Here is an 18,466-nt window from a genome sequence, read left to right on the forward strand (position 1 = left end):
AATGAACAGAATGCCCACACAATGTATACAATTATAAAATCTATTTCTGCTTTATAAAATCTTGAATGAAATTCAATTTATTTGTATATCTAAAGGCTGCACTGGATGAAATATAGTCCAAATATTCCCTTCACAGAAGGAACCAAGGCTTACATTTGATTAACTTGCTTAAGAACAATTATTTAATGGCAGAAATAGCGTAAGAGCCCATTTCTTTCCATATCTTACTATTCTTTTTATGAAAATGCACTATTTGGAGTTAGACTTAAATTACATATGCAAATGTATGTAGGCAATGCAAATTAGAACATATTTTACAGAACGAAGCAAATATTGCAATGATCAGTAAAAATAAAATCAATTGCCTCAAAAATGAATGAATACTCCAGAAAAATATCAGTAAGAATAATGTGGATCCTTAAGACATTGGCCCAGATAAAATTCTGTTGCATTTACCAAGTGCTTTCTTTCCATTGGTACTCTCAATTATTAGAGAGTCTCAATAGAAACAGAGAAGTGTAAAGGGAGACATTATGTTAGTAATGTACTTAAAAGAGGAGGCACAGAAACTCTTTTCTTTAAACATGAAGAACAAGTAGGCAAAGCATGCAGCATTGTGCATAATTGTTCCAAATTCTGCATACCTACAGCACAGCAAGGGAAAAGGGATGTCAACAAAGAGAAGGGTAAAATCATAAAAAGCTCTGATGCAAAGACAGTAGACAGTAAAACAAAGATCTTGACAGACAAAGCAAACCACTCCAGAACTTCCACGTGATAATATGACATAGATGTTCTGGACCAAATGTCTTAGAGTAATGAGATTAAGAAAGCAACATTTCCTGAGGCCATTAAAAACCAGAATTTATGAAGGCACCTGGGTGGCTCAGTTGGTTAAGTGTCCAACTCTTGATTTTGGCTGAGGTTATGATCTCAGGGTCCTAGGATCCAGCCTGGGGTCTGGCTTGGCACTCAGCGGGGAGTCTGCTTGAGAGTCTCTCCCTCCCCCTCCACCCCTCCCCATGCTTGTGTGCATGTGCACACATACTCTCTCTCTCTAATAAATAAATAAAATCTTAAAAACAAACAAACAAACACCAGAATCTATAGCCTGGGACTGGTGTAGTCCCCAGACGCTCAAAGATGATAAGGCTTATTAAATAAAAACATTTGCTACCCTCGAGATTTGCAAAGGAACTAGATTTGATCCTTAGTCCTTTGACTATGAGAATATAAAGTCCCAGGATTAAACAAAGTGAAGATAAAATGCATAAGGGACATATCCTATCACTATCTTTTACAGACTTCTCACACCATATATTTCAAAATGTTCACATTATAGGAATGTTTAAAGTTTTGCTGAAGTCTATGATTAACCAAATCTATTCCAAAGAACTAATACTGAAGTACTAGTTTAATGTTTAAGGAAGTAACTACATATAATTTAACATAATAAAGAATTGTGAATAGCTAAGTAATTGACCCACACCACTTTCAAAAAAAAAGATAAATAGGGCGCCTGGGTGGCTCAGTCGTTAAGCGTCTGCCTTCAGCTCAGGTCATGATCCCAGGGTCCTGGGATCGAGTCCCACATCGGGCTCCCTGCTCGGCAGGAAGCCTGCTTCTCCCTCTCCCACTCCCCCTGCTTGTATTCCCTCTCTCGCTATCTCTCTCTCTGTCAAATAAATAAATAAAATCTTTAAAAAAAAAAAGATAAATAATAATATCTAAGAGTTAATTCTCATACAACCATATGAGATAGGTACCAATATCAGCCTAAGTTCAGAGGAGGTACTAAGTAAACTGCCATGATCACAGAGCTAGTAAGTAGTAGAAGTCCATTTGAAATCAGGTAGTCCGCCTTCAGAGGCTGCACTTTGAACAATTATATTCTCCTATCTTATCATCTATTTGTTGGCAGTATATAAAACTTTGATTTCTATTTTACTTAACAAATTTGAAATGAATGAAGGGCATGGCCTCTTACCAAATGGGAATAGTTAAGGTGCAACATAATAACCAGATGCCTTGTTCCATAAGCATATAGCAGATCTCCTGCTCAGGTCAGTATAGCATAATCACTTAAGAAAAATGATTTAAAAATTGGAAAGTTAGAAGCAAAAGATTATCAACATGTATTCACACATTTTATGTAAAAGCCACACCCTCATAGCATAATGTATGCTTATGAGTTTGGGTTTTTGAAATGTATAGCTAATAATCAAAGATGCTTCAGTTCAATCTTTCATCTTTGTTCCCCAAAATAAGCAAGGACTTGAAAAACCGTCTCATTGAGGGGCTAGCATTCTGTTTCCCCAGCACTTCCCAGCAAATATTAATTCTACTTGACAATGAGAAAACTTTAAATATTGTATGAGATTTAAATCGAATCCAAGAAAGCAATTTCCTTGAAAACACATTGCTTGTATTTTGGGACTGGTATTTTAAGGTGCCTGCTTAAAGAATACAAAAAACAAAAATGGTAGGAAATTGAAAGAACAGAGACACTCACCCTAGTTTTGGCATCGATCTGACCACCACGATCCAGTAAGAGCTTCACCATGTTTGTGTTTCCCCTTTTGGAAGCCACATGCAGAGGAGTGATTCCATTCTACACCATGGAAAGACCAAACAAGAGCATGTTGGGTATGACAGGGCATGATGGTGAAGACTTTGTGTTAGAGGGCACAAAGAAGGCTGTGACCTATGTGGTAATTTGATTCAAGTTTACTGAAGTTTCAATGTCTTTGATTTTTATGGGACAAAAAAAGCACACAAACCACAAAGCACTATAGTTAGAGAATGAAAAATGGAATGAAACTGCATAACTAAGTTAGTCCATAACTACAACATAAGAATCAAATATACACATTACACTGTACACATTGTCAAGAGACAAAGGGAGCACTTTCATACAAGAAAAAAAATTCAGATTCTACTTAGGACCGAGCCCTAGGCCAAGTCTATCTTTCATTACAGTATCCATGCACTGAAAGATTCTGGGATCTTAGAGTTTCCTTTGCTTCAAAATAGAATACAAATATACACATTCAGTAGCCATTGGAAAAATGATTCTTAAAAACACCTTCTTCAGAATAATTCAGTATGAAAAACAACTTGAAAATAACTCAACACTGTTTCAATACAGAAGACTTCTCAGGACAAAACACCATATATATGAATTATAGTTATTTACTTTATTGGCTATCCTCTATCATCATTATGGAAAGAATATATACCTGACTTTTTGTATGTCATAATTTTACAAATATTCAAATATTGCATTTACTGATTCATATTAAGTACACTGTTTTGTAATTACCATGTAAGAGAATTCTTTCCAGTGAAAGCTTACCATCAAACATATAATGCAACATGATTTCTTGTTACGTATCTTGGTAAGACTATACAAGCGAACTCTCAATTCATTAAAAACACTTTTCTGTCAAATTGTGTGCCCCATCATCATTAAAACACTGTATAAATGTACTTATACATTTGAAACTTAATGTTCTAACAGTTTAATTTTTTATTGACTTGAAGCTGCTCGTTCATCACTCATGGAGTGATCTTTAAATATAACTACTCACACTGATGTCAGAACTAATATCCTCCTTAACTGCTGCAAATGATCTGTGTACATGTTAATTGACACATTCTTATTTTTCATTTCTTTGGTCATGATGATTTCGTGTGATTCAAAGAAAAAAATTAAAAATCTAATATATCCAGCACAGATCCAGACAAGGAAAAAGAAACAAACCTTTACCGTTGTTCATTTTTACTTTAGTAAAATGTCCATTCACTGCTAACTAAAATGAGAAACTATTTAATCCATACCCTAGCTGTAAAGTCCACAGCAGCTCCCCGGTTTAGAAGAAGAGTTGCCACGTTAACATTTCCATAGTGGGCGGCAATGTGCAAAGGGGTAAAACCACTCTGTGGAAAGCAAAGAAAATGACAGTTGGTAAAGCATTTCACCTCCGTATGTCGCAGTCCCTGGATTAGTGAAGAAAATCACATGGCAATTGTTTACCTAATATGTGAGCAATACAATTAAGATAATAAATGCTTTAATAAGGCTCTTTAAATTTTAGTGCTATAAGGTAGTAAATAACTAACTATATAAGCCGGTAAATAAATACCCTGCATTTCTTGGCAACATTATCTCTAATTAGCTTAATGATTTATCTGTTTACGAGATTTATTGTTTATACAAAAGCATGTTTCTTGAGTTGGTTTAGCTTTAGAGACAAACAGAGTATGATTAAACAACATAAGGTTTTAGCCATAGAATTAACATAATTATGAATAAAAAATTTTTCTCCAGAGAAAGCCTCAAAGCTACTGCTTTGTTTTGTTTGGGGCTTTTTAATAAAAACAAAAAACAAAAAAATAAAACAAAACAAAAAACTAGCATTGGTTGGCATTGTGTCTTTGGAACTATGAAAATGTTATGAGAAACTCTTACAGAGGATATACTATTCATTCCACATCATTTACACTGTCATATTTGTCTTCTTTAACAATTGTGTTTAGTGAGACTAGGTTGTTATAATGAAAAAAAGTTAAAAAACTAAACAATATACCTGACATCAGTGTAAATATCAAATAAAGAAAAAAATTCAGCCGTGCCATTTTCACTATAGAAGTATATTAACTCTTTTATTATTAAAGTATGCAAAAATGTATTACCCTTGCTCTCCATAATTTCATCATTTTCTTTACTCAAATAAAAGATGATAGGAACAATAAAGACTGTTCGTATAGAATTGGATATCAAATCCTGCAGTTTTGAAGTTATTTTGTATCATTCCCTTTTATTTGAAATGAACTTTGATTTACATAATATTGTTTTTAAGAAATATTATCTAAATTACAACCATTATTTTCCTATTCACTTGATAAACAGTTTTTGGTGGCTTTGTTTTTCAAATGTCCTAAATAACATTCGGATATTTTAGGTAATAGAAATTCCTCTGTGCTATCAGCCAAATTAGCTGCAAATAATTTCTGACTATAGGGAAACAAGACACAAAATAAGAATAGTACCTATCAATCCAAATCCCACACTTGCAGTAAAGAGATTTTTGTGTCTACATGATGCCAAATATTCATGTCAAAATGGAGGGAAAAATCAGTCTACAACCAGGCTGTTTTATAAAATGTCAAATTTTTGTATTTTAGGAAATAACTGACTGGAAGTTTTTCATTTTTATCTTGATATCTCCTGTCATCCAGACATAACATTAATGTAAGTCTATCCCTTAAGTTACAATTTAATTTCAGAAAAAAAAAAACATAGTGATTGCTTGTGAATCATTTTCAAATTATTTTTCTCATTTGCAAAAATTAACCAATTTATTGTGTGACACAGCCTCATCAACCATCCAAGATGATGCCTCAGACTCAGACTTTTGGAGCATCCAACACAAAGCTTGTATAAGCCCCTCAGACGAACTCTTGCCTGATTGCCATGAAGGTAGAAAGCTCAGTTCACTTTTCTACAGGGTTATCAATGGAAGGGTTCCCCTCTTTGTTACTCTATTGTCCTCAAAGAAATATTTCTAAATCAGTACAAATCTCCCCAAACTGCTGCTTTCAACACAATATTTAGAGCCAAAATTGCTTTAAAAAATATCTCTTAAACAATCACCAAAAATCACCTAAAAAATTAGAAGTATTAAAATCAGTAATTAAGATATCAATTTATATGATTCCAGTCTTGAGCAATTTCACCAAGCAACTGGGCATTTTTTTTTAAATCTATGTCCTAAGTTCCATGCACAGATATGGGACAGAAGAAATAATATGACTAACTCAAGTATTCACATCTATATCACATATATTCACATCCTATCAATAGGTAAATTCATTAATAAACAAGATATTAGTTTTAGAAATACACTACTCTCAGTAAAAGCTAAACGAATGCTCAAAACCTCTCCAGGTCCACACCCAGTGATCATGAGATGTTAGTCTAAAGAGTCCCCTCGACAAAGGGAAAATCAACCTACACAGTCACTTGCCTTTGAATACAGGTTAATTTTTACAATACACTTTCAACAATGTTTGTGTTAGTGCCTCCCTGTAGCAATGATCAAGAAGAGACTGCTAAACACACACACACACACACACAATACCAAGAGGCTTCTGAACTGAATGTTCCTGGGGATCAATGTGACTTATTTTGGTATGTGGAAAATAGATGATTTCATATCGAGTATTGTTAAGACTTAGCAAGATAAAAGCAAATGCTTTGATCATGATATGCTCAATATCACTATTGATTTTGTACAAGGTGGTTAAAAAAGTATGGGGAAAAAAGGGCAACTGCAAGGAGATAAAAGGATAAAACAGTAGCAAAGAAACCTCCTTAAATTTCACTTTGCTAAACTCTAACCTGAGAAATCTCATTAAGAGAAGATCATATTTCTAACTGGCAAAAAGTAAACAGTAAAGCTCACTCAGAAGATACATAGTAAGGAAGAGTTTCATTTCATGCTCTATTCTAATAAGCCATTTAAATACTTTCACTGATAAAAAATAGCTTCTGATATATGTTACATTAAATTTTTTGAATGATTCATTTGCCTTAATTATGGGAAAAGTTTTTAAATTAATTTCCTACTAATGGAAATTCCAATCATTAGTATGAATTAGTGAGCATTTATTCCAATTGGGCAAAAAACTAAAATCAATAAAAACAAGATATATTTTGGTATAACCATAATACTGTACCTCAGTTGTCCTATTCACCATCATCTGAAGCAGTGTTGTGTGGGAAAAAGAGGGAAGATATTACACAGTGCAAAATGAAGGAAACGGTCAATCTGCTCGCTGTACTTGGATACACTGTTTCAACATGCCAAAATACATTCTACTGAGAAAAGAGACATCCATAACACTACATAATACAATTTTATCTTTCTAAAATTCTGCTTGTATTACTTCTGATTACAAAGAGAATAAATAAGCAGATTTCTAAAAAGCTGAACCTCATCGTTAAAAGAAAATTATCTTTAAGTTTTTTTTGTTACTATACCCAATAGACAGTCCCCTTCTTTCTGAAATACCTCTGAAAGTAATTTAGCTCTTTCGATGACTGGAAGTAATTTTGCATTATCACCATGGCCTACTTCTTTATCATCCCCCAGGAGGAACCTGGCAGCCGAAGAGTTCCTTTCCACAAATGTGTTCAGCTTTTACCTTGGATTGTACGTCAGCATTGTGATCGTTCTGAAGCAGGAGTGCAGCGGATTTGGTGTCATCTTTCCTAGCTGCAATATGCAGAGCTGGCAGCCTCACTTTCCCTTTGGTATCATTCTCTAAGAGGATGGCCACTGCCTGGTTGTGTCCTTGCTGGAGTGCCACCGCGAGTGGCGTGAAGCCATCCTAGTAAAATGGAAGAAGAAAAAATCTTCCATTAATGTTTGGAAGCATGGGATTCAACTCTCAGCAATGCCTCTAATGTTTAAAATAATAAAAGATAGAGAAGAAATGCAAAAGGATTAAATATTACTGTGAAGATTAAAGCATGGCTAAAATTAACAACTCAGGAAAACAACAGATGTTGGCGAGGATGCAGAGAAAGGGGAACCCTCTTACACTGTTGGTGGGAATGCAAATTGGTGCAGCCACTCTGGAAATCAGTATGGAGGTTCCTCAAAAAGTTAAAAATAGAGCTACCCTATGACCCACCAATTGCACTACTATGTATTTATCCAAAGGATACAAACATAGTGATTCAAAGGGGAACAGGCACCCCAACGTTTATAGCAGCAATGTCCACAATAGCCAAACTATGGAAAAAGCTCAGATGTCCATTGACATGAACAGATAAAGAAGAAGTGGTATTTACACACACACACACACACACACACACACACCATGGAATATTACTCGGCCATCAAAAAGAATGATATCTTGCCATTTGCAATGACGTGGATAGAACTAGAGGGTATTATGCTATGCGAAATAAGTCAGTCAGAGAAAGACAAATACATATGATTTCACTCATATGTGGAATTTAAGAAACAAAACAGATGAACATAGGGGAAGGGAAAGAAAAATAAAATAAGATGAAAATAGAGAGGGAGACAAACCATAAGGATGCTGAACTCTAGGAAACAAACTGAAGGTTGCTGGGGGGGAGGTGGGTGGGGGGATGAGGTAACTGGGAGATGGGCATTAAGGAGGGCACTTGATGTAATGAGCACTGGGTGTTCCACGCAACTGATGAATCACTAAATTCTACCTCTGAAAGTGATTAAAAAAAAGATTAAAGCAATTGATAATCAGTTATTCACCATACTATGGACTGGCTTCATCAGATTGTTTTCTTAGTTTCTGTTCTACATATCTTGAAAAACATCTGCATTCCCTAACAAAGCATACTGCACATAAGATGTGCTTAAATGTATGTTTAGAATGGGAAAATAAAAATTAGAACCAACCTTAAGTAACACCATCTTATAGAAAGGAAAATGTGGGGAGGGTAGAGATAATGGAGAACAAATCTGACTGAGAATCAAAGATATAGTAGCCAAGACAGGGAAATAAATTATGTGATTAACTATGCAAGTTGCTAAATATCCCTGTATTGATTAGGGAGAACAATACTATCAATGGAATGGTCTATTACCAATTAATTTGGCAAGTTTGGGGCATAATGTAATCTAAAACCTTTTGGTAAATAAGGCTAATTCATTAATTTTGCACTTTGTTGAATGTGATATTATTTAGATCATTTAGATATAAAATTACATGTGCTAGGTAATGAAAAAAACAGATTTTTAATTCTAAACTTAGAAAATAATTAAAAAAAAACCAATAACACAGATCATCAAAGTTAGAAGAGTTTTAAGAGTAGATGGATAACCATGCTAGAAAAGTTGGAAGCCATGTTTTCTGTCTAGAAACAGGTATTCAGTTAATGGAAAGGTGGCAAATAAATAGAAAAATATATATATATGCTAGGCTCTGTTTATGTTAAAACCTCCCTTACTCCACAAAAACTTGAAAACAAGTCTCAGCTAGAAGTTTCCATTCATAGAACAGATGAGGGTAATAGGACCGTACATTAACAATTGCATTTTAGGGACAAGAGCAATTTACCATAATCTAACTACCTGATTTGTTTCCATCAATAATCTTTTCAAACTGTAGATTGTTTTGAGCAAAAATGATTTCCTATTGCACTACCACAAAAAGACTTGAATTTGTTTTAATAAGAATTGAATTTTAAATAAACACATCACTTAATATAATGGAAGAGTAAACCATGTAGTGTTGTAAAATGAAAAATAGTAGCCTAAATTTAGAACTTTGTTTGGCACAAATTAAGCACTCTGTGAAGGAGGAAAGAACAGGCTTATCATCATATACATATTTGATTATCCACTGCAATACTGTGAGAGTTTCTATAAAAAGAGTGCAAACTTTGTTTTTTCTTAGAGACAATGCATTTGCTGACAGTACAGAACCTAATTAAAAAGTTTTTAGCCTTCAATTTTGGTAACACTCAGGAAGAAGGAGGCGAGTGAAGAGTTATAAAAATGGTACTGGAGGGACAGAGGATTCCCCTCAGAGAATTTAACTTTGGATGTCCACCACAATGATTTCATTCTAATCCACACTTCACGGGGGAAGGGTAAATATCTGAAATGATTTTTTCAAGTACCTCAACTGACTCTATGAAAAAGAAACTCCTATTAAAATTCAGTAGCTTCATTTTTCATCATTTATTTACCAATGCTAATTGCTATAATAGGAAATTTCAAATATTTAAATATTTATTTTCAAACATGGGTTTCATTGCCATACTGAATAGTCGCATAATTATCTGATTTTTAAAGTGGTCACAGTGTCTTGATTAGTAATTAATTTTTACAAATTAGTCTACCAGTCGGTTCAGAGTAAATGTCTCCTTTAGGCATAGTCATACATGTGCACATGAGACTGTAGAAGGTGTTTGGCAATACAACAAAATATCAAACCATAATCAGCCATAAAGCTCTGTAAGGACAGTAGTTTTCTAGAATGACAGACTATAAGGGAATGTGCTGAGGTTTGTCCATATCTGTGTTTCTTGATAATCATTAGGGTCAGCAGTGGGGGATTAATCAACTAAGTTTATATATGTCGAGTCAGGAAAAATTAGGATTTTGTTTTTAGCTAATGAGAATAAGCTGTCAGAAAGTTATTGCAATTGGCTCCATAAAAAGTTTTCTGCCAAAGGGACTGGAAATGGATTTAATAGATTACAATGATCTCTTCCCCGAGTGCAGGGTAGTAGGGAAGTCATGTTTATTTCACCTAAAGACTTAATTGTTCAGAAAGGAAGTCACATTAGACATTAAAAATTATCAAGTTAGTTTCTGGGTGACAAACATCTATCAGTCATCTTCCACTCCAGGTCAGGAGTTTTGAAGTTTTATCAGTGGAGGCACAGAATGTGAAAAAGGAAAAACAAAGACTGCATGATCTGGTTGAAAGTAGGGAGGAGAGGCATGGCCCAGTGGAACTCTTTCCCCTTCTCTTCTGTGTCACCCACTTCCAACCTTCTGGTGGCCCCTTGAGGCAATTTCTTCAAACTCAAGGGTTTCTAGAGCATCGCTTAAAAATCACTGTTCTAAGCAACCACTGAACTTGCTCCTTAATCTGCCCAGGCAAAAATGGGAAGGAATAACAAAGCAAGCTCTGTTTACTGGAGGATATGCATAGGAAAAGGAAAGTGATGTTCTAAGTTGGCCCACTCTAACCCCTTCTTATGTCTAGATGTCCTGAATATGCTGATACTGAATTGACTTTGAACATTCTATTTAGTTGTTGCTATAATCATAGTCACACAACTATGTGCCATAATTTGTGCTTCAGAAAATGTGAACTTTTTCTTCGTGACATACTCCTCATAAAACTGCTAACACAAATACCTACAAATCATTTCTGATCATTAAAAATTATTCCTTTAAAGAACTGAATTGGATCCTAACAGATAAAATATTGAAGAAAAGAGATGGGTAGAATTTACTGTCATCAAATTTTAGAATAGTATACAAGGTCCCCAAACCTAGAGAATGGCAAATTGATGGAAGCCAGAGCTCATGTAAGAGCAAATTGACATGAATCCCAAATCAAGGCATAAACTCATTCAACTTTGTATACTGGGTCATTCGTTTATGGCCACTGTTGTAGATGACAAAAGCAATGTGAACATTCCTAGCATAATTTAGACAAAATAATGGAGATCCCCTGCAGGTGGATATAAAGAACGTGGACATTAAGATCAGAGAATTTGAACCTATAGGGTTGACAGTCTCACCTCAGTAGCAGTGCTCTGATTAGCTCCATTTTCAAGCAGATATTTTACAACATCAATGTGGTTCTCCTGGGCAGCCATGTATAAAGGAGTGAAGCCATTCTGAGGACAAACAATAAAAAAAGACATCTTTAACCATTTGTAAAGTTTAAACTAGGGAAGAATACCAGACAAGGAAAAAGAGAATACTATGGAGGAAACTCCTGAAATGATGAAACATATAACATACCTCCACAATGAATTATACATATATTTACTATTATAAAACTAACTACAATCAGAGTGAACCAATTCCCACACACAATTCCTAAAAGAATGAGGACAAAGTGACATGGAAGCAATATTTTCCTCATTTCCTGTCTTCGTTTCAGTTTCAGAGATTTACATTTCCCATCACCTAATGCTGTTAAAGCTAAAAATATTTAGTTTCCTAATATAATCCAGTAACATACATCAAATTCTCACTATACAAAATATTTATGTAATATCATCTGTATTTATTAGCTCCTAAACTATGTAAATGGACCACCATTCTCTTGAATGTACACACTTTAGCTAGCACCTTTAAAGGTATAAATTATTGCTCATTCCAAAACAGGCTGGGAGTGATTGCAAATCTGATTGAAAAAGTTAAAAAAAAAAAGCTCTATGTTTCAGTATTCCAATTGAAGTGGCATAGTTTATCCTGAACATCTTTATATTGTTTTTTAAAGCTGTTCTGAAATTCTATCATTCATTAATTCCCATATTCATTTATTCAGTTATTTACTAAAATCTGACCACTGTAGCTGGGACATCACTGGGATACAGTAATAAGACAGACATCTGCCCTCATGAAGCATACACTATGGTAATATTATAACAATATTATGTAGTCATAGTTTTAAAAAATCACTGAAATTATATAACTTGAGTTTAAAATTAAGTTTAAATAGGCAAATTTTCTTTTTATCAGATCCTTTGCAATAGGTAACACCTCATGTAAAAAAAAAAGTAAAACTTTGTAAAAACAAAATAGAAAACACGGAATAATTCATAAACTCTCAAATCAAACAATTCTCTCAAAACAATGTCAGAGTCTTAAACATTGTTGATTCCCTTAAAAATTCCACGCATTAATGAGAATAAGCAAAAACATAAATGAGACTTCAGGGATTTTCAAAAACTTAAAAGGAGAAAAAATAACTATTTTTAAAAATTTTTCTATCTGCATTGTGTAAGTGTGGAAACATTATTTAAAATGGCCAAGACCCAGCAAAATATAAAAATCCAGAGTATACAAGGAAAACAAGAAAAGACATTTTAAATTTGATTATAAAAGAAAATCTGCAGGCTTCAAATGGAGGAGGAAATTTTAAAACTGAGAAATATTGTAAGAGGAATGAATTGACAACTTTGTAGGATTCAGGAATAACTTGCTGGCTGGATAGCATATTTTTTAAAACAGAGCAAACAGGTGAAATCTTGGGTATTTTAAGAACACTGAAGAGGTGGCGGAAGGACAGAATTAGAGATTCAAAGGAAGGGAAAGCCAGTGAGGATGGTTAAAAACAATGAGTGGGTGTGGGATGGGGCTCTTTCATGACAAGTAAAAAAGCAGGATGCAAAAGAAAAAGAAAAGAACTTTTAATAGAGTAAAACAATTTGCTTACATGTTTTCCTCTGACAGACTTGTGTATAGATCAGGAGAAAGGGAGACGGACTGTGGTTGCCGGATCAATAGGGAAAAGAAATGTACCATTCTTAGGCTCCTGGCCTGGGTCCTGGGCTCTAGAGGGGCCTCCTCTAGCCGAGGTAGGGCTGGGGATCCAGAGGCCCAGGGGGACACGCCCACTCTGATCCCCACAGCTCCCCTGCTTCCAGACCACACACCAGGCATGCAGCTACCCAGAATCCTTGCCTATGCAGCGCCCCCGTGTGGTGCCAGGGCTTGCTCAGACTCCGTCTTTGGGTTCTTCTCCCAAGGGTCTGTTGCCATGCCCACGCTGTGACACACTGACTGATAGCCCCCAAATACGCCCTCATCTTAATCCCTGGAAGTAGTAAATGTTACCTTATATGGCAAAAGGAACTTTGCAGCTGTGACTAAGTTAAGGATCTCGAGGTGGGGAGATTAATCCTGGATTGTCCAGGTGGGTATAATGGAATCACAGGGTTTTTATTTATTAATTTATTTATTTTAAATGTAATGCATGACTAAGCAAACATGTATGCATATCCTCCCCTCCTTTTTCTTTTAAGATTTTATTTATTTATTTATTTGAGAGAGAGAACGAGCAAGAGAGAACACAAGCAGGGGGAGAGGGGCAAAGGGAGAGGGAGAAGCCGACTCTCCGCTGAGCGGGGAGCCTGACTCGGGACTGGATCCCAGGACCCTGAGATCATAACCTGAGCTGAAGGCGGGCGCTTAACCGACTGAGCCACCCAGGCGCCCCTCACAGGGTTTTTATAAGAGTGAGGCAGGAGGTCAGAGAGGAGAGAAGACACTGTACTGCTGGCTTTGAAGATGGAAGGAGGGGATGTGATCCAAAGGAAAGAGATTTTCACTTACAGCTTCCAGAACCAGCAGTGCCAGCACCTGGGTTTTAGCCCCATCAGACTAATTTCAGATTTCTAAAATGCATTTGTGGTCATTCGTTACAGCAGCAACAGGAATCTAGCAGACACCCCTAGAGTTGTTTGCTAGAGAGGGTGGAAACAGTGAATGGACAGAGCTTGAATGTGTAGGTCAGGGTGTCCACACCTTTCCACGTGACGCTCGTGTGGTATGGATGGAGCCAGGGATGGGCCAGGAAGAAGAACCCGCTGCAGGCCAGGGGTTAGAATCAGCACACCCCCTGCCACAATCCTGCGTGGAACTCCAAGGTTTCCGAGAAGTCTACATTTGGACCTGTCATGTTGTTATAAAGATATATTTGTCAAGGTGGAAAGATAAAAGATACGTATGTAACAGCTTGATATACAGCTTTTAATTTTAAAATGTGTATTGTAAGTGGGCCTCCTTTTCACTCATGTCCTGGGCTCTGTAAGTGCTGATAGCGGGCCAGTAGCAGAGAGAAAAGGGGGAAATATCCACAAGTAGTATGTGGGGGAGGGCAAGAAGGGCAGTGACAAACGAACATTCAGGATCTTGGTTAGAGTATGCCATGAATCCCATTTGTGCCTGGAGCCACAACCTCAGTACGCAAGGGCTTTCAGCAGTGTAGGGGATGTAAATACGAAGAACAATAAAAATAAAAAGAATTTGTTGAACTTCTGCCATATGATATTCACTGTGAGAGATGCTTTGAATATGTCACCTCAAATTACAGTGATCATGTGTCTCTGTTTGCCTGAGACAGTCTAAATTTATGTGTAGTATCCTGGAGTAATTATTAATAGCATCTCAGTTTGGATAGTCAATTAAATGGCCTAACAGTATCTCTAATACTTAGAATAGTGCTGCAACATTGGTACTCTCATCCCCACTTGGTTTTTTGGTTTGTTTTTTTTTTTTTTTGAGTAAACTCTACCTCCAGTGTGGGGTTCAAACTCGTGACCCCGGTATCAAGAGTCACATGTTCCACCGACTGAGCGAGCCAGGTGCCCCTATCATCCCCATTTGAAATGAGGTAGCTGAGGCTCAGACATTTGGGTAACTTGGCCAAAATCTCACAGCTAATAAGTGAACCAAAAGTGATGGACAGAAACCAGTCATGAATAGTCTTCTTCCCTATATGAAAGTCGGGACTTGATCCGATAGATGTGTGATCCTCAGCCTGGCTCTGCAACAGAATCTCCTGAGGAAACTTGTAAGAATGCCTAGGCACTACCCTGTCGCCTACTGAACTGGTGTCTCCATGTGTGAAGCCAAAGCACCTGCAATTTTTAAAAAGCTCAATTCTTGAAGTTACCTGAAGAACATTGTTATAGGTGATACAGAACAACTGAATGGTTTGGGGCAGGAAGTACCATGATCACAACTGCATTTCAGAGAGTTCACGCTGGTGAGCACTAAGTGGACCAAACCTACTCTGGTTTGGGGTGGTAGAAGACAAGAATGAAAGTAAGGGGTTAATCAGCTTTGTAGTATTTGCAATAGTGTATTTAAAAGATGAAGGAAGCATGAGCCAAGACAACATCTTGGCTAGGCGAGGGAGGGAGCTATTTACTGTTACCAAATATGTGAGGTAAGAAGGCAATAAAGATTTACTACAGGTCCTAAAGATGTGGGAAATTACCCTTTCCTTACTTATTGATGCTACTTAACAAGAAAGACTCCGCCAGATAATGTGAAACATGCCTCTGGGTAATTGGGACAGGGCATAGTAGCATTTTAACAGCACTGTAAATTTTATAGGAAGGCTTTTATCTCTGCATATAAATAGGTTAACAACACAGGATTATTGGCCTGTGTTCATGCATCCAGGTGCTTTCCAATGTACTATGTCTATACACCTTTCTAAAATAGTCTGGCTGCATGTAGGGATAAAAGTGTATGTATTTTCTTCCTGTTGGTGTGAAAAAGTCAAAGACATCTACAACCTGGACTGATACTTGGAGGATGCAAACAAGCACAAAATTACCAGCTGTCGTAGTAGTCTCAGTGTGACCAATAGGTGCCTCTACCAACCGGTTATTAAATATTTTGAACATTATTCCTCTCCATAGCAAATTATTAATTATTTTCCATTCATTTATATTTATTCAACAAAAATGTGTTTGGTGACTTTACTGCTAGGCATTGTGTTTAGCATAGTGATTCAGAGATGAAAGGCACAGTCCCCGCTAATTAGAAGCTCACAGTCCAGAGGCTGAGATGGGCAAGTAATATGTTACAGTTCAGTGAACTCATACATAATTAGTTTCTTAAAAAAAAAAAAAAGAAAAGAAAAAGGCAAAGAAGTGGGGTGCCTTGGTGGCTCAGTCGGTTAAGCATCCAACTCTTGATTTCAGCTCAGGTCATGATCTCAGAGTCCTGAGTTCAAGCCATGTCTTGAGCTCCACACTGGGCATGGAGCTACAAAAGGAAAGGAAGGAAAAGAGGAAGGAAGGAAGGAAGGAAAAAAGGAAGGAAGGAAGGAAGGAAGGAAGGAAGGAAGGAAGGAAGGAAGGAAAGAAGGAAGGAAGGAAAGGGAAGAAGGAGAAGAAAAAGATGTTGTTACACGAGGGATATAAAGAGAACATTGAAGGGCACAGAACTAAGCTGGATGAGGAAATTATATTCAAAGGAAGTCACTAGGATTGACATTTGGTAGACACGGTGAGTGATTTGGTTTGACTGAATCATGAAAACCGAAGTTAGCCATAGAAGCAGGAAAGGGATTTCAAACAGCGGAAACCCCATGAGAAAACAGTGAACATCTAGGGATCTGCAGATAATTCCGTGTGACTAGCAGGAGGAGGAGGCTGGGACAGGCAGGGATCAGTTCCCATGTGCCATGTTAAGGAGTCTGAATCTTATTCTGAAGTCTTGGGAATCACGGTTTTAAGATGAGGTTTGGCATGATCACATTTTCATTTTAAAATGAATTTGCCAGGATTGGGGAGGAATTGGAAATGGCCAGAGTATACTCTGGAAAAGTAGAAATAAGGCTTTTGTAATAATCCAGATGAGAAGTGAGAATTAGGAATATTAATTTGATTTTGATATTTTAAAATGTAATTATATGTAATTATTTATGTATATTCTACTTAAAGGTTTTACTCTGCATGATTGATCATATTTGATAAAATGTCTCAGATTCATTGAGAAGTTATAACAGTTTTCTTCAAATCCAGAAATTATGCTGTTTCAAGAATTCATACACATGTAATACTACAAAAAATGTTTTTCCTGTTTTCATTAGTGATATAACTACAAATCAGTAATCAGGTTTTTGCCACTGGTGAGAATTTCCTTAGGTAATTGGATTATCTGGGAAAATTGAATGAACATGAACTAATATTTATATATCTACCTATCAAATGTGGATTTACTGAAGCTTTTCAGAACATTTTAAAATCAGCTAGACCTATTGATATTTGTATGTCATTTCAAAGAAATTATACAGAGATAAATAACGTCAGTATGCAAAGTAATGAATGGTTTAGAATCAATGTTTTGAACAAGGAACAAAATTCTAAGAACTATCATCATTACCAATTTTTAATATTAACTCCAGACTTAATTTTGTCAGCACATATAACCTTATTCTTCCCTTACACAAATATTCATTAATTGGATGACTTGAAATGATTGATTATACAAAATTAATCTTAACTGGACTCAATGTTACCATTCAATTTAAAGGGTCTTTTTATACAGTGCCAAGTTTATTTTGCAGTTTTTCACTTAGGCAATGGATGAGGTGTCTTAAGAGTAACAAATACGAATATAATATTGTTTCTGTCCTCATGAGCACAAAATATTACAGAGTTCACAGAATATATGTATACAGAATCATCTATAGCTCCATATATACTATTATATATTACATATATATGTAAAGTATATGTACATATATGTAAAAAGTATATATGTAAAGTATACATACATATATGTAAAGTATATATTACATAGATACAAAGTACCTTTTTCTATAGTATTGCTCACTCTTTAGTGCTCTGATAGCATTTTCTTTGTGCTTCTTTTGGCAATTAGTATGCATTAAGCCAATTTTACATATATACAATTTTATATATATACTAAAGAGTGAACAATTAATACTATGAAAAAAGGTACTTTTGGCCCAAGAACACAGAGCTAAGAGGAAATTAGGAGGCCTTAATAAAACCAAGATAGTAGATCTACAGAAAATAAAATGTTATTTGCTGTTCTGTTCTTTTCTGGTTCCACATTCCCCATCTCTCAAGAAATGTAGTGTTTGTATGAGAATTCTCAGTGTATTTGCTGCCGGCACATATTTCACCTAGGGAATTCTGTTCTTGAAGCCTAATAATGAATCTCGCGAATAGTAAAAAACAGTAAGCAAAATTACCAAACCTGAGTAAAAGCCAATGCAGGAATGCATCTTGATGAGAATTTTTACAGGTCTAAAAATTATTAAAAAAAAAAAATTCAAAGATCTCTTACCCAGACAATAACATAGCAAACTGCAATTCACATTACTACCTAGCTAAAGGTATACCTTAGGTAATTTCATGGATCAGTCATAAGCTAAAAGA

The 18,466-nt window shown here is 35.8% G+C and overlaps 1 protein-coding gene across 16 annotated transcripts in view; it reads right to left on the reverse strand.

The window, feature by feature from the left end:
* ANK2 (ankyrin 2) overlaps positions 1 to 18,466 on the reverse strand; it is a 212,701-nt gene that overhangs the window by 129,624 nt on the left and 64,611 nt on the right. For 11 of the 16 annotated variants that reach the window (XM_081811970.1, XM_081811956.1, XM_081811959.1 and 8 more), the window contains exons 5-8: positions 11,324 to 11,422; positions 7,210 to 7,395; positions 3,841 to 3,939; positions 2,513 to 2,611 (exon numbers count right to left, since the gene is read on the reverse strand). In XM_081811970.1, the coding sequence (XP_081668096.1) occupies positions 2,513 to 2,611; positions 3,841 to 3,939; positions 7,210 to 7,395; positions 11,324 to 11,422 (483 nt within the window). Of the gene's footprint in view, positions 1 to 2,512; positions 2,612 to 3,840; positions 3,940 to 6,741; positions 6,766 to 7,209; positions 7,396 to 11,323; positions 11,423 to 18,466 lie in introns of all 16 variants that reach the window. The other 5 variants (XM_081811969.1, XM_081811962.1, XM_081811955.1 and 2 more) reach the window with 1 other exon arrangement.

Source organism: Leptonychotes weddellii, chromosome 2, assembly GCF_054177405.1.
Source record: "Leptonychotes weddellii isolate Sample4059 chromosome 2, ASM5417740v2, whole genome shotgun sequence".
NCBI classification, from domain to species: domain Eukaryota; kingdom Metazoa; phylum Chordata; class Mammalia; order Carnivora; family Phocidae; genus Leptonychotes; species Leptonychotes weddellii.